The sequence below is a fragment of the Hyperolius riggenbachi genome, chromosome 7 (genome assembly GCF_040937935.1).
Source record: "Hyperolius riggenbachi isolate aHypRig1 chromosome 7, aHypRig1.pri, whole genome shotgun sequence".
In the NCBI taxonomy this organism is placed as follows: Eukaryota; Metazoa; Chordata; class Amphibia; order Anura; family Hyperoliidae; genus Hyperolius; species Hyperolius riggenbachi.
Genome location: NC_090652.1, coordinates 230,026,009 through 230,042,037, shown reverse-complemented (window position 1 = coordinate 230,042,037; position 16,029 = coordinate 230,026,009). Strand labels below are relative to the sequence as shown.

The 16,029-nt window shown below is 43.6% G+C and overlaps 1 protein-coding gene across 1 annotated transcript in view; it reads right to left on the bottom strand.

The window, feature by feature from the left end:
• BARD1 (BRCA1 associated RING domain 1) overlaps positions 1-16,029 on the bottom strand; it is a 133,058-nt gene that overhangs the window by 41,027 nt on the left and 76,002 nt on the right. The window contains exon 6 of the mRNA XM_068246982.1: positions 14,852-15,024. Coding sequence (XP_068103083.1) covers positions 14,852-15,024 — 173 coding nt within the window. The remainder of the gene's footprint in view (positions 1-14,851; positions 15,025-16,029) is intronic.

Genomic DNA, 16,029 nt, shown 5'->3' with positions numbered 1-16,029 from the left:
TTAAAACCAAGCACACCATTGTTTTTCTTGTGAAATCCCCATTAAGTTTGATGTGTCACATGACCCTCTTCCTATTGAAAAAAACAAAAGTTGGATTCAAAATGGCCGACTTCAAAATGGCCGTCATAGTCACCACCCATCTTGAAAAGTTTTCCCCCTCACATATACTAATGTGCCACAAACAGGAAGTTAATATCACCAACTATTCCCATTTTACTAAGGTGTAGCCATATAAATGGCCCACCCTGTATAATGACTGACTGTTGAGAACAAGCTTCAGAAGACAGAGCTCTTTGCGACTGACAGTCGTGGAGCTCAGTGGCTCTTTTGCATAGATAACAACTGGAGTTTCTTAACCCTTCCTGTACTGGAAACAATACATAGACATGTCTCTGCTCCTAATGTTTTATTTCTTAGCTGTACTACACATACAAATCATATCATCATTTTATTTCCGCTTCAGTGTCTCTTTAAGTGCAGCCAATAACTTATCCAGGTTCCCAGGTGCAGCTTATATCCACTCCCCTCCTTAGAAAGCACTGCAGCCCAGTATCTTCCCCTTCTCCTTCCTTGTAAATTGTTGTGGCCAGGACTTTCAGACCTGTTTTCTTGGCATTTCCGTTATCAAGAAAGTGTCACTTACCACTAAGTGAATTGGTGCAAATGGGAAGATCACTAATAGTACACACATTACTGCTATGTGCTCAAGAATTTACCTCATAAGAAAGAACCCAACATGACGTAACAAGCAATACATTTTTCTTAAAAGATTGCACATGTTGGGTGGGATTCAGGATGGGGGTCTTTAGTGTATAGTGTTTGGTGATGGGCTCTCACCCTGTACTATATGTAGTCCTATCCTAAAGGGCGGTTCAGATTCCATTCAGGTGTTCTGGTGGAGGTTGAAGCGAACACAGTTATCACTTGAATTGGTCAGAGCATAGAAGTGAAATTTTGGGAACCGAAGGACCTGTTTCCACTATTAAGTGATGCAAATGCGGCTACCTAGCCGGATCACATCACTTGCGCTGCTGGCGCATCACTTCCACATCTCTCAATGCGGAAGTGTATGGTGGGACGGCGGGCGGATGTGGCTGTGCGAGAATCAGATTCTCTGATCGCTCTGCCCGCAATGTTCCATTGCCGTGCATTGGGATCAGGACACCCGCAGTGCAATGCGGCTATATAGCAGCATAGCACCGCATCCAATGGAAACAGGCCCTAACACTAATCTCACTGCCGCTACAGATAACACTAATTTCCTGCACCTACACCTAACAACTTCCCTGTCACTACACCTAACAATAACCTTCCTGCATGTACAGCTAACAATAACCTCACTGCTGCTACACCTAACACTAACCTCCCTGCACCTACACCTCACACTAACCTTACTACCAGTACACCTAACACTAGCCTTACTGGCACTACACCTAACACTAGCCTCACTGTTGGTACACCTAACATTAATCCAACTGCTTCTACACCTAACATTATCCTTAATACCACTTTTACCAATAATCATACCATTGGGCTGCAACTTACCAAATTGTGCCTATTGTCATACCCTTGCACTGCCGCCTGCCGAATCTAAGCAACACAGCGCACCATAGCCACAATTAACATTGCAGGATATGGTATTACCAGGGACATTGTATGCTGCCTGATTGGAAAATAAGAGCTTCAGAAGGATATTATAATTCATGTGAGGGCTCCATCTCCTTCAGAGGATGGCACAGACACTGCCGGCACATCAAGAGGTTTAGGAAAAGCTACATTGGGTAAGGTTTTCCCAATTATTTGACCAATTCACTCTTTTTATAACTTGCTAAGTGGCATTTGCAGGAACAGACACACGCTCATTACCTGATTCGTTGAAAACAACAGGATTACGGATATGGGCACTGTCGTCCCTTTTTCGTTAGTAAATAAAAACTTTTTCAAACAGAGAATTTCAGTCACTGTAAATTACAATGTATGAGCAGGCAGCACAGTGACGTGGTGTACAGCAAGAGTGTCAGGTCTGCATCAACCTAGGTCACGGTCTGAATGGAGTTTGTATGTTTCTCCACATATTTCATGTGGGTTTCCTCTAGACACTCCAGTTTTCTCTCCTATTCCAAAACAATACTGATAAGTTAAAGGGAACTTAGGGCCAGTGCACACCAAAACCGCTAGCAGATCCTCAAAACGCTAGAGGTTTTTGAAGCAGATTTCAGAGCGATTCTAGGCATGCTTAGAGACGTTTTCTAAACACGCCTAGCGTTTTTGGGAGTTTGTGTAGCAGATTACAAATATTGTTACAGTAAAAGCTGTTACTGAACAACTTCTGTAAGAAAAACGCCTGGAAATCCGCTCTGATGTAGCGTTTTCCAGAGCGGTTTGCGTTTTTCCTATACTTTACATTGAGGCAGAAATGCTTCTGCAAACTGCAAACGTGCTGCAGGAGGCACGTTTGCGGTTTGCTAAAAACGCAAACCGCTAGTGTGCACCGTCCCATTGAAATACATTAGCCAAGAGTTTTTACAGGCGGTTTGCGGATCACTGCAAAAACCGCTCGGTGTGCACCAAGCCTTAAACTGAGAAGGATAAGGATTTTTTATTTTAAAATAATACCAGTTGCCTGACTCTCCTTCTGATCCTTTGTCTCAAATACTTTTAGCCACAGCCCCTCTACAAGCATGCAGATCAGGTGCTCAGACTGAAATCAGACTCTGGATTAGCTGCATGCTTGTTTCGGGTGTGTGATTCAGCCACTACGGCAGCTAAAGAGATTAAGACTTCCAAGCAACTGGTATTGTTTAAAAGGTAACATTCATATCCCTCTCAGTTAAGGTTCCCTTTAGTAAGAAAGAGGGACACCTGTAACACATACCCCTAATCCCTCCGACACATTGTGCTACTAAGTATTACAGAAAGTTTGTCCAGACCACTGTTGATGTTTTGTGAGGAGAGTCTTAGATTTGTTTTTTTCTCTGCTTTTTTGCGTTCTTCAGGTGCTAACAAAAAATAAACATGTCACTACCGAACCATTTGTAATTGCTCGAAATAGTGGTGAGTGCATTTTCTAACATTAATGCAAAGACACACACACACACACACACACACACACACACACACACACACACACACACACACACACACACACACACACACACACACACACACACTTTTGTTTCCAATGCTCTTATAAATATTTTAAATCTCTACAGAAATATGTTTCAGAGATATACGCCTGGCTCCTTATACCTCTGCTGATCTCCCCATAGGTTTCCTTCTGATTAATCACACCAGTCCACACTCCCTTTACAATAACACAAGCCCACATACTGTGACATATGGCTCCCATTTGTCATGCATCATGTATTGTATAGAACAGTTAGTACGTAAAGCAGAAAAATCTCATGCAACAATCGCAGGCCAACTTGCTGAGGATCATAGTCCGTCACATAATCCGTGTTACCCTGTCACTATTTCAGTTTTCCTATTGTCCCTATCTACATAGTAAGATGGGTGGGAGGGGACAATAACTGCCTATTAGTTATAGTTTTACTGTATATTGCTATATGGTTCACAGGTCTAAAAGAAAAAAAAAATCTGTCATGTCACCAAGAAAGCACAGCAACACGCTCACTACTGCCTTCACACTGCAGTGGAATCTGCAGCAGCCAGGCAACTGCACACCATCTGAATATCTAAACAGTCATAGACTTTCTACATGTCTGACAGTGTGTACAATGTACAGCAGAACATGTACTACAGTCGGGAACTACATGAATAAACGATACATAGGAAACTATTCAAATAAGGGCATGTTTATTGCTTGGTCTTACTGAGGAGCTGTTGTGGGAGATCAGGGCAGGGCTGAACAAATCTCCATTGCATCTAAATAAATGAGAGCTGAGGCCTAGCCCATTTACTGTTTATCTGTTGTGAACAGGTTAGTAACCTTGTGCTTACCAGCTCCTAAATTAAATTTATGGCACCATAACTGAAGATTACTGCATTAATAAGAAAATCTATAGAGGGAATAACTTCAAAATTACCTGTTGCACAGGTTAAATAAACCTTCCATCAAGCCAGCAATGTATTGATGTTGGGAGTAATACACCAAGGGCCCTTTTCCACCAGCGCGTTTGCGCTGGCTGAATCGCAAAAACGCAAACCGCTGTTTGCTTTTTAACATGGGAATCGCGGTAGGTCATTTCCACTACCGCGATTAGTTTTTGCCGGGAACGCGAACGCGCGGCGGAGCGATAATTGCCGCGATTTTGCTATGCAGTGCATAGCAAAATCGCGGCCGCAAACGTCGGGGAATCGCCGGTTTTGCGATTCAGCAATCGCTAGCGTTCAGCGTGAACGCTAGCGACTGCAGGTGGAAAAGGGCCCCAAACAATATTTTAAATCGCTTAGACAGATTTAATGTTAACATCAAATATACCGTATATATTGCTGCAGACAAGCAGTTATTATTCTGAGAGGATAAAATCAAAAAGGTGGGTCTTTAAGGATAGAAAATTTGTAATTTTAGTCAAAGAGAAAAAAACACTAGTCCAGGCCTCTTTAGATATAAAATAGTTCAGATCTCTCTATTATATCAATGCATGCGATATAGAGATCCCTCCTGTACATACAACCTTAAAACTTCAGCAGCGCAAATGTGCTGCAATGCCGATCGTGATTTTCAACATTTAAACAAGCATGTTTTTATTGGCGATTTATTGCAGTTATTTTAAACCCAATACGTGCTGATCACAATTGCGCATAAGATGCAGCGCTTTTGCCATCGCCCGAAAATCAAAGTGCACCTGTGGAAAGCAATGGGAAAATGGAGCGGAACAAACACTGAACTGGTCCACTCTGCTCCAACCAGAACAGGAGCAAAACTCCAACAGATGTTCATGCTTTCATTAACGATATGGTTAACTTTTGCAGAAATATTATATGTGCAGTTCGCATCAAATAGAATATATCTTTGTTATTTCAATTGCTGTCAAGGCTACATCTTCATTATAATACCGTGACTTGCCAATAAGCCAACCCCAAAAGTGGCACCTTAGTGCCCTCCCCAAGCAGAGCATGCATTGGAGAATGCTGGTGGAAGCTTAGCTACCACTCCTCGCTCTAGTGTTCCTCGTCACCTCTCTTCGGCAGGTTCATAACTTGCTGCTAGTGCCCCAGGCTCATTGTCATATGATTGCAGTGATCCTGGAGCTCTAGCAGGTAGTTCAGAAGGTGCCGGGTAGACCAGAGACTGCAGGCTGGAGCGAGGGCTGTTAGCTATGATTTCCCACATTATGCTCTGCATAGTGGGCCTCGCACATAGTATATCATCTGCAGATAAGCCAGATCATCTCCCAATACACAATTTTGTCCCAAAATTTTTTTCAAAATATTGGCTGGCTGTAAGTAAGGGGGGCGCACTAACTGCAGTGGTATGCAAGGGATGTTTTTAAAGATTTATTTTGCACTCCATAGCACAAAGCTAATGGCAGTGCAATCAACATTAACCACTTAATCAGATAGGAGTCGCTAGTCTACAGTATCTGGACGTGTATTCGCATCCAGTGTTGCTGCGGCAGGTGCATGTCCTCTTGCCTCTTGTTCCCAGGCAGAATTTACATGCCAGCAATTGAGAACATGTGTTCCCAAAGCCAATCGCAGTGCCTATGAATCAATAAATATGCCTCGAATCACTGTGCATGTTGTTTCATAAAAGTAAAAGAATAGTAAAGAAAAAATAAAAATCCAAAAAAAGAGATTAAACACTTCCTGGTAACTTCCAGGATAGTGTATAGAGCCATCTAGTGGCCAAAAATAAAGTAAAAAATAATAATGTAATAATTATTAACATTGTATAAACCCAAAACCCCAGCTTTAAACAAAGTTTGTCGTTACACAAACAGTCAGTAGAGGATATTACGGTGCACTTTCAGTTTCACTGGTGTCTGTATCACTCATCTGCAGCCATAGATCTATGCTGTGCTCACATGTGTTTACAAAGCAAGCTAGATATGACAGTGCAGTTTCTATGAGGGAAAAAAAATAGTAAGGAAGGGAGGAAATGACATAAGGATAGGCTTCAGTCAGAGGGAATAAAGTTGGAAAATGCCAGGAATTTTTTTTTCTTTATTTACTATATGCAATTCCCTGAATTAAAACGTTGACACTCGACAGTACAATACATATGTTATGTACGGTAAGTAGAACAAGTATTTATATATTTATATGAGGTTTTTTTTTTTCCTGGGATAGTATGGCTGCTTTAACCACTTCCGGATTACTGGTACGTATATACACGCCCCTGTAAAGTTCACCTGCAGATCAGGGGCGTGTATATGCGTACCGCTCTGTTTTGCTTCAGTGCGGGCGATCGCGCGCGTGCACGAGGGGCCGTCTCGTCGGCCAGCTGTTGGGAAATGGGAACTCTGTTTCCAAAAGTCTATTTGTGCCCCCACTAAAGGATGATCGCTGCCAAAGGCAGCGGCAGCGATCATCCATAAAAATAAATACAAAAAGGTTTTGTCGAGATCGCGGGCGCGATTGAGAGCGCGCATGCGTGCGCAAGCGTGGCCACAACTCCGGCAAGCCGCTGGTGGACGGAAACTGTGTTTCCTAAAGCCAGTGAAGCCCCCCCCCCCCCCAAAGACAATGACTGTGATCAATCAAAATAAGTACCTTTATTGCACGCGATCGTGCACGCGCACGTATGGGCACCCGCCGGGCTCTGATTGGTGAGAGGGAACAATGTTCCCTCCAGCCAATCAGAGTGCCCAAAATAGTGAATGATTGCTGCCAAAGCCAATGGCAGTGATCATTCATAAAAAGTTAAGAAACAGAAAAAATACACCTTTATTTTGAAATAATATACTGTCGCCACACATTGTACTAGGAACAAAATTTAAATGTTGGGATAACCAGGACAAATTAACAAATAAAATGTGTGGGTTTTACCCATGCTAGCATTGTTTACTTTAAAACTATAATGGATGGAAATGGAGAAATAGTGTATTTTTTCTTTTTTTTCTCTCTTTTTCTCTTTAAAATGCATAGAAAATGAAGTAATTACTAAAAACAAATACTACCACCAAAAAGCTTAATTGGTGGCGAAAAAAACAAGCTATAGATCATTTAGTTGTGATAAGTAGTGATAAAATTATTGGGGAATGAATGGGAGGAGTGCCGACAGGTGACAAATGCTCTGGTTTTTAAGGGGAAAAACCTGTGGTAGGGAAGTGGTTAAACAATACCAGCTCCCTGAATGTCCTGCTGATCCGCTGCTTCTTTTTGCCATAGAACCTGAACAAGCACGCAGATCAGATGTTTCTAACCAAAGTCTGACTGCATCAGCCGCATTGTTTCATGTGTGTGATCCAGGTAGTACTGCAGCCAAAGAGATCAGCAGTAATGCCAGGTAATTGCTATTATTTAAATGGAAATAAATATGGCCACCTCCATATCCCTCTCAGTTCAGGTGTCCTTTAAGCCAGTGTTCCCCAACCCTGTCCTCAAGGCCCACCAACAGTGTCCCCAGCCTGCCTGAAAACCTGCTGTCGGCAACTTGCTCCCATCCTCTTCGCCATCTTCACCAAGTCCCTGGAGGAAGGTAAAGTCCCCACTTGCTTTAAGAGGTCTACCATCATACCTGTCCCTAAGAAGCAAGGGGTCTCCGATCTCAACAACTTTAGACCCGTAGCCCTGACGTCCGTAATCATGAAAACCATGGAGCGGGCAGTCCTAGCCTACCTCAAGCTCTCCACTTCTCCCGTCCTAGACCCCTACCAGTTTGCCTACAGGGAAAACAGGTCCACCGATGATGCGATCAATATCTGCTTGGAGCTCATCAATGACCACCTGGACAGGCCGGACACGTATGCTAGAATACTCCTCCTGGACTTCAGTTCGGCCTTCAATACCATCTGCCCACGCATTCTGCAACAGGACCTTGCGGCACTCGGAGTCCACCCAAGCCTACAACTGTGGATCACAGACTTTCTCACCAACAGATCCCAAGTTGTCAGACTGGGCGATATCCACTCACAAGCAGCAATCACGAACACAGGTGCTCCCCAAGGCTGCGCCCTGTCACCACTGCTGTTCTCCCTCTACACAAACAGCTGCAGATCGGAGGCGGACTTCGTAAAGGTCATCAAGTTTGCCGATGACACCACCATCATTGGCCTTGTCACCAAGGACAACGACCAGGAGTACCACCAACAGGTGGAGAGTATTTGCATTTGGAGCAAGAAGAACAGGCTGGTCCTTAACACTGCAAAAACTGTTGAGCTGATCATTGACTTCAGGAAGTCTGCCCCGCCCCCGCCCCCTATTCATATTGACGGCACTGAGGTAGCCAGGGTGCCTTGTGCCCGGCTTCTGGGTACTATAATTTCTAGTGATCTCAGCTGGAAGCCCAACATCACTGCCACCCAACGGAAAGCCCAGCAGAGACTCTTCTTCCTCCGCCAGCTGAGAAAGTTTGGCATGACTCAAAAAATCCTAACCAGCTTCTACACTGCCACCATTGAGTCAATCCTCTGCTCCTCCATCTTGGTCTGGTATGCTGGGGCCACCACCAATGACAAGGACAAACTCCAGAGGGTCATTAGGTCAGCGGAGAGGATCGTTGGGTGCCCCCTCCCCTCTCTTGCCCTGCTACACAACAACAGACTGAAATCCAGGGCTCAGAGGATTGCCAATGATCCTTCTCACCCAGGCCACCACTACTTCAGCCTGCTGCCACTGGGCCGGAGGCTTCGGGCCATCTCCACAAAGACCACGCGACACAGGAACTCGTTCTTCCCCTCAGCGGTCAACTTCCTCAACGCCCTCCACATACTACCATCAATGCAAGCCCCGACAAGCTGCGGGGCGGTCTGTGGCATGGCAGACCGTTCAACCAACCCTCCAGACTAACCATCTCAGTGTCACACTAGGGACTGTGAGGCTTAAGGATGTATAGGGAAATGCAATACTACGTATGGTGGAAATCAATTGTATAGAGCAATGCAATGTGTAGTAAAATGAATTGAAATGTAATGCTAACTCACGCTAACCGATGCCTCTGCGGCTCGCTGCTATCTATCTATGTCTCTACCTATGTCTTCTCTCTGAGCCAGATGTATTGTGCCAAAAACAATTCCGGGCATGACCCAGTCATGCTTGGCGAAATAAAGTTTTCTGATTCTGATGTTTTGTGGAAATCCATTAATCAGTTAACCAGCTCTTCTGAAACACCAATTACCTCACCTGTGCATGTTTGTGGTTTTCTGCAAAACAAGTACTGTTGGTGGGCCTTGAGAACTGGGTTGGGGAACTCTGCATTAAGCCATCCACAGTCATCACATTTTGGGATTCCATAAACAAATGTCCTCCCAAATTTGATCTTTCCAATTTTTCAGCCATCATTCTGAGCATATTCTCTTCACATTACTTTACAGCAGAGGCAAGTTTTGCTTTTTAAAGAGACAATTATGGCAAGCGGCTAATGATTAAATCAATTTCTCATGCAACAGTACAGTAAAATGTACAGAACAATTAAGAATGCTTTCAAGTCCCCGACACATGGAAAAACATTTTGTAATTGCTTCTTATGTAACATAAAACTGCTGTGCAGTTATCCTTCGTTACACAAAAACTTAGTTACCTCAAAGTGATCATGACATAAATATGAACGGTATCATTGCAGACTTCTTTAAAGAACCAGTCATGCTTCATGTGCTTCACCATGTTTTACTGCAATACCCAAATACATTACAGCTGACAGCTCATGTCAATCAAAGGTCCTCATTCACATCTAGCAAGTTTTCCTATTTGCAATAAAACCCCAAGTTTTCCTATTTGCAATAAAACCCTGACAGCATACTGTAATAAAAACAGGGAACACCAAGAGCCCCAATAGTGTAATTCGTACTGGACAAGGTGGCAATAAGTTTGTATTGCTAGATACTCACAAGTCAGGGTCATCAGCAGGCAACCACTGTAAAGGCAGGTGGGGAGATTGTCCTGACCCCACTCAGGATTAAGACGTCGCTCTCTGTAGACAGGAAGAAAGGGCAGCAACCCTCCACCAAGGGTGGACTCAAAATTGTATACAATGAACAGAGGCACCAAAAGTATAAGATTAAATGAGCTTAAAAACCAACTTAAATGGCAAAATTGAAGGAGGAAGTGGTTGTCTTACCTCCCTCAAGCAGACACGACAACGACTGCGATTCAGACAGTCAAACACATTTATTAGGAACTCCAAAAAGAAATGCAATGCGTTTTGCAGGTTCAACCCTGCTTCATCAGGCAATATAGGGAGGATCATCAAACAATCTGCACAAGGATTCAAGTTAAGTGCCTCTGTGACAGCATACTGAATCATTAGATGTGCGTATTTCTGTATTCCATACATTTTATTGTGGCCCTGGATGTTTGGATGTTTAAGTACATATCAATGTAAGGCCCCGTTCACACTGCACGCATTTCCAGCCACGTTTTGGAAACGCGTGCAGGGCTGACACGCACGACATCAGACATTGCATAGAGTGCAATGTCTGATGTTCACACTGCATGCGTTCCGGACGTGTGCGATCCGGGAACGCATGCTGCATGCATTTTTTGCAAAAACGCGTGGCTGCCCCATTCACTTTTCAGTGATGGGATCAGCCACGCAACGCACACAAACGCGGATGACGTGCGTGAGCATGCGTTGCATTCCGCACGCATGGCCATCCGCGTGTTGAACGGGGCCTAAATGTTCTGTGTCTTAAACTACATAGGAGTGGGTAGCCTTGGAATTTAGAAGATCAATAAACAATAATCTCATCTTTTGACTTTTCAACAATTCACTTCAATCAAACCTGTGTCATGACTAGGGATGATTAATGAGATGCAAACATTTCTGCGTTTATCAATTTTTTTATGCACATATATACAGCTTGAACATGGACCAATCAGTTTAATCCTGGGTGGGAGTTGATTGGTGCATTTTCAAGCTGCATGTATTGATCATGACTGACACAGATTCTCTAAGGGTAAAGCTTTGTACACACGCTAGATGAAACTTGGCCGATAATGACCGCCTTTACCAAGAGTCTTGTATGTGTACAGCGACCCCCGTTACCTCGGCATATTGATTCAGCTGATAACTGGCCCACAGCTTCCTTCTCCCCACTCCTCCCGTGGCATGAAACGTGCACCACTCCATTGGCTCGGTGCCTTCCCTCGCATGACAGCCAAACATTTTGCTAGCCTGCAGGCAAGCAGCAGGTCAGTACAGTGTTACCTTATGTTGAGCAAAGTGTCAGACTAAGTCTGACACTCTGACCGTCTCCAGCACCATGCAGCACAGCGTAATAAGCAAAATACGCTGGTATGCATGCAAGGATGCAGAGCTACAGGGCGCAAGCTGGTGCTGGCTATTGGTCATGCTATTTCTAAAATGGCACCTTCTGCTTTGTGGTAAAGGACTCACTGCTTTCCCACTCAAGTAAGTGTTCTTTAAGGCTGGGGCCCCTAGGTGCTTTGCACTTTCGCAAAATTGCGGAAGTGCTGCGATTTCCAGGAGCGATTGCAATTTGGCTTCTGTAACCACTGATGAGATTGTTCCAGGATCACTACCAAACTGCTGCAAGTGGGACCACCCCCATCGAGATCCACTGGCAAAGCATTTAGCTGACTACCGTTGATTGGCAAGCATTACCAAAGTGCACTTAGTGGGTCCCAGCCCTAGCTGATGCTGGATTACACTATTTCTCCCCTTGGCAAACTTCTTTGTGGCTCCCCGTCCATGAGAATCAGACAGCCTCCCATTCCGTGTGCAGCCCCCTCTTCCATGTGCAATATCCATGTACAGCAGCTACCCTCTTCCCATGCATTGCTCCTCATTTCCAGCCTCCTTTTTCATATGCAACAATACCCCTTTCATGTCCATTGCCCTCTTGGGCGGTAGCTATCCAAAACCCGGGCCTATGTGGCCTTTCCTGAAATCTGGCCCTATTTCTTATAGCATAGTTTTTTAGTTCAGTTCTTATAATGAAAGTGAAGGGAATATTCACATCCTGTCATTGGTTATACTGTATCATGTGATATAAACAAATGTTCATTACAGGATGCAGAGAGTAACCAATAACAGAGCAGACAATCTTCCACTCTGTCAAGCACTCCAACGGTGCTGATTGCAGATATACAACACTGGAAACTTTGATCCTTACTGCACAACTACATTTTCTTCACAAACTGCAGTAATGTATTATGCTAGCCATACACAGGTCCATAGTAGCCACAGATGTCTTGCTCGGAGTCATTTAGACTGCTGCCTTTACTGGCTTTGTATGGTGCAAAGAAAAGCTATAGTCATTGCCCACCCGCTCGTTCCCCTACTAGCTTCCCTGGTGCACCTGATCATGCTTTTTGATCAATAAACTGTCCAAAATTGATCAGAAGAGTATCAGCTGAACTTCCGGGAGTGAAATGGTCATTGGCAGATTGGATCAAAATGATCGACCTGAGAAAAGCCTCTGTATAATGCAACTTTTGAGAAAACTTGATAGCTCTTTTATAAACACGAGTCTTAGAACTAGAACAACAGGAAGAACAGGACGTCCAAGGCACTGGCAAAATCTTAACAACTCACTGCGATATGGATATTAACTAGCTGATGGCCTGGCGTTGCCTATGTATGTATTTGGGTGGTGTTGGCTCCGCCCACTTTTTCTAAACCTAACACACAATTACTCAATTACCTGGTTTGTGAGCTTTGGCATCAATAATTTGCATCGAAATTAAACAAATCTGATTGGCTGTGGCTCCACCCCCTTTTCTGAATGTGAACCCCAGTCACCTAATAACCAACTGTATCAGGTTTGTGCCATTAATAGTGCAAGAATGGCACCAATTACATTTTTCCCTTGAAAATCAATAGGTGAATTTTGATTGGCTTTTGTAGGCTCCACCCACTTTTCTTAATATTAATCCTAGTCATCCAGTGACCAACTGTAAAAAGTTTGAGAACCCTACCATGAACAGTGTAAGAATGGCTGCAGTTTACATTTTCCCAGTACGACAAACAGATGGAGAGGAGCACCAGCAAAAATAAGAAAAATTGTGTGCCAATGCCCAAAACCCCAGTGTCTCCTGGGGAGCACACGTCGATAAACACCAAAAGGGCCGGCACCACCAAATGTATTATAGCTCTTTATTCCATAAGTCAGGCAGCAGTGACAGACCGCTGTTTCGGGGTATTCCCCTTCCTCAAACTGCAAAATTTTGGCATTTTGCAGTTTGAGGAAGGGGAATACCCCGAAACAGCGGTCTGTCACTGCTGCCTGACTTACGGAATAAAGCGCTATAATACATTTGGTGCTACATTTTCCCAGTGAAATTTGTATTTGTCTCCGCCCACTTTTTGGTTATGGGGATAAAAAGTATCCTATACTTTATTCCAGGTAAAGTACTATGTGTGTGCCAAATTTCATTCAAATCCATTCAGTCATTGTTGTGTGATTAAGTAACAAACATACAAACTTTCACATTTATAATATTAGCGAGATGAAACCTAGTATTTATGCACTTTTAATGCAAAAAGGCTGTTTTTACAATTCCCCATGCACTAGTGCTGCCAGAGCACGCCTCCACACGTGCGCACATTTTGTTTCCTTCAGCCCATGGCATGAACTGATTAAAATCAATGAGAAACACATTACTGATTTACACCTTTTAAGACCTTTTAGGCCTCTTGCACACTGCAAGCAATTCAGATTCCGATTCCGCTTTTTAATCAGTTTTTACCTCCGATTCAGATTCAGATTTGCAGTGTGCAAGGAGCAAACTGCAAATCTGAATCTGAATTGGATATAAAAACAGATTAAAAAGCGGAATCTGAATTGCTTGTAGTGTGCAAGAGGCCTAAGGAGGTGTTCAACTAAAAACATAAGTTTTTTAAAGGTGTAAACAATTAAAACCTGCACAAGACTCACCTGTCTGAATGGGTGAAACGATAAGCAGAGAAATCTTTGGATCACAGATTCAAGGGCAATAATGCAATATTTAACCACTTCAGCACCAGAGCAATTTTTGTTTGCCCATTCACTTTTCATTAAGTTGCATAGACGAATATCTACATCGCTTGGAGGTGAAGTTGCACACAATACAATGCATAACTGAAGCCGCTTATTATTTTCCGTGGGGGTGGGGGGTGTGAAACAAGCTTCTAAAAGTCAATTTAAAGCGAATGTCAACTCAAAACAAAACAGATATTTACCCATGTAGAGAGAAGGCTCTGGTCCTATAGAGCCTTCCTGTTTCTCTCACTGCCCCTTCGTTCCAGCACTGTTACCTCGTTCCAATCTGCGGCGGGAGGCTTTGGAATTCTTGGGGAGCTAGAGAGCTCTTTAAGACGTTTCTCCATACTGTGCATGGGTGAGCGTACGAGAGAACGCACTCGTGCAGTATGGAGCCGCCCGTCTTCGGGAGCACTCGGGTCCCCAAGACTTTCTAAACCTCCTGCAGCGGCACAGAGCAATATTTGGGCGATCGGACAAATACTGTTAACTGGGGTAACAGTGCTGGAATGAGGGGACCGTGGGAAGAACAGGAAAGCTCTATAGGACCTGAAGCCTGGTTGGCATTCATTCACTCCGTGAACGACAGTGCACTGGTAGCAAAAATACTGTTTTCAGCAACATTTCACAGCAAATTATATTTAAGGGAAATCCTATATTGAAAGAGCAATTATGATTACCAATATAATTACAAGATTACTTTTATTTAGCACATGCCGGGGTTCTTCTTTAACCTTTCCACCATGCAGATGAAATGATGGTAAGCAGAATGTGAGATTTCAGTTTGCCCCTCTGATACTTACACTGCATCTGGGAATGCTCCATGTTTGAGCAGTAGACGGACGATGGCTACATGGCCATTTTTTGCAGCATCATGTAAAGGTGTGTCATTCTGGTACCCTGTAGTATTCACCAGAGCTTGATGCTGGAGCAGTAATTCCACCACGTGTGAGTGACCATGATTGCATGCTTCATGCTGCAATAGACAGAAATCACAGGAGAAAAAAAAAAAACAGCAATTAGTGAGTTAAAAAAAAAGAGAGTCGACTAGTACAACGCTATTAATGGGCCCCGATTCAATACTTTTCTCGAGTTTATCACCAAATAACTTTTTCAACCCCCAGAAAGAAAAGAAAAAAAAACGAAAGTTGTACGAAATGTACTTGAATGATACACAAGGCGGGGAAAAAAGTTGCACTTACCTGGGCCTTCCTTCAGCCCCTTTCAGTCTATCAGGTCCCTCTTATGTCCATCAGTGTGCCGCTGTGCCATCCGAAAGACCCCGTAGTTGCAGGCAAGGCCTCAGCTACGCGCCTCCCCGATCACACTCCCGTAGCCAGAAGCTTTCTACCCATGCACAGAATGCTCTTGCCCATGGGAGTGTGATCGAAGAGTCACACACCTGGGAACGTGCATGTGCAGTCGGCAATCTTTGAAGGGGTGTATCGGAATGATGGAGGGGATTGGGAGGACTCATGGGACCTGATAGACTCGGAGCTTGTCAACATGAACCATAATTACTCCAGATCAACAAACAATACAAAATGATCAGAAGTGGATTCTTACCTAGAATCATCTTCACTCATTCTGTGACCCGACATTATGTATTATATCAACTGGTATTACCTACCCTTGACCAAAACGTCAAGGGTAGGTGAACCTTTTATCAAGGCGAGTTGAATACCTTAAGTGGAATAAAACTCTGACATAACATTCAATAAATATGTGTTTCCTACATTTTATTACTCAGTTATCACATTTGCTTTTGTGCAAAGTAGTAGTGTCTGTTTATAAATTACAAGTTCCCAAAGTACAATTTATCTGCTCTGAAAGCTGCCATTGCATTTTATTCATAGTTGCTGTAATTTTACAGTATATTAAAATCCTCTAGTGATTATTTCTCAACTGTGTGCATACTAGAAGCAGAGAGAGCTCATTTTTAGCACAGCTGGAAATGTAGCTGGCAAGGAATGTGAACAAA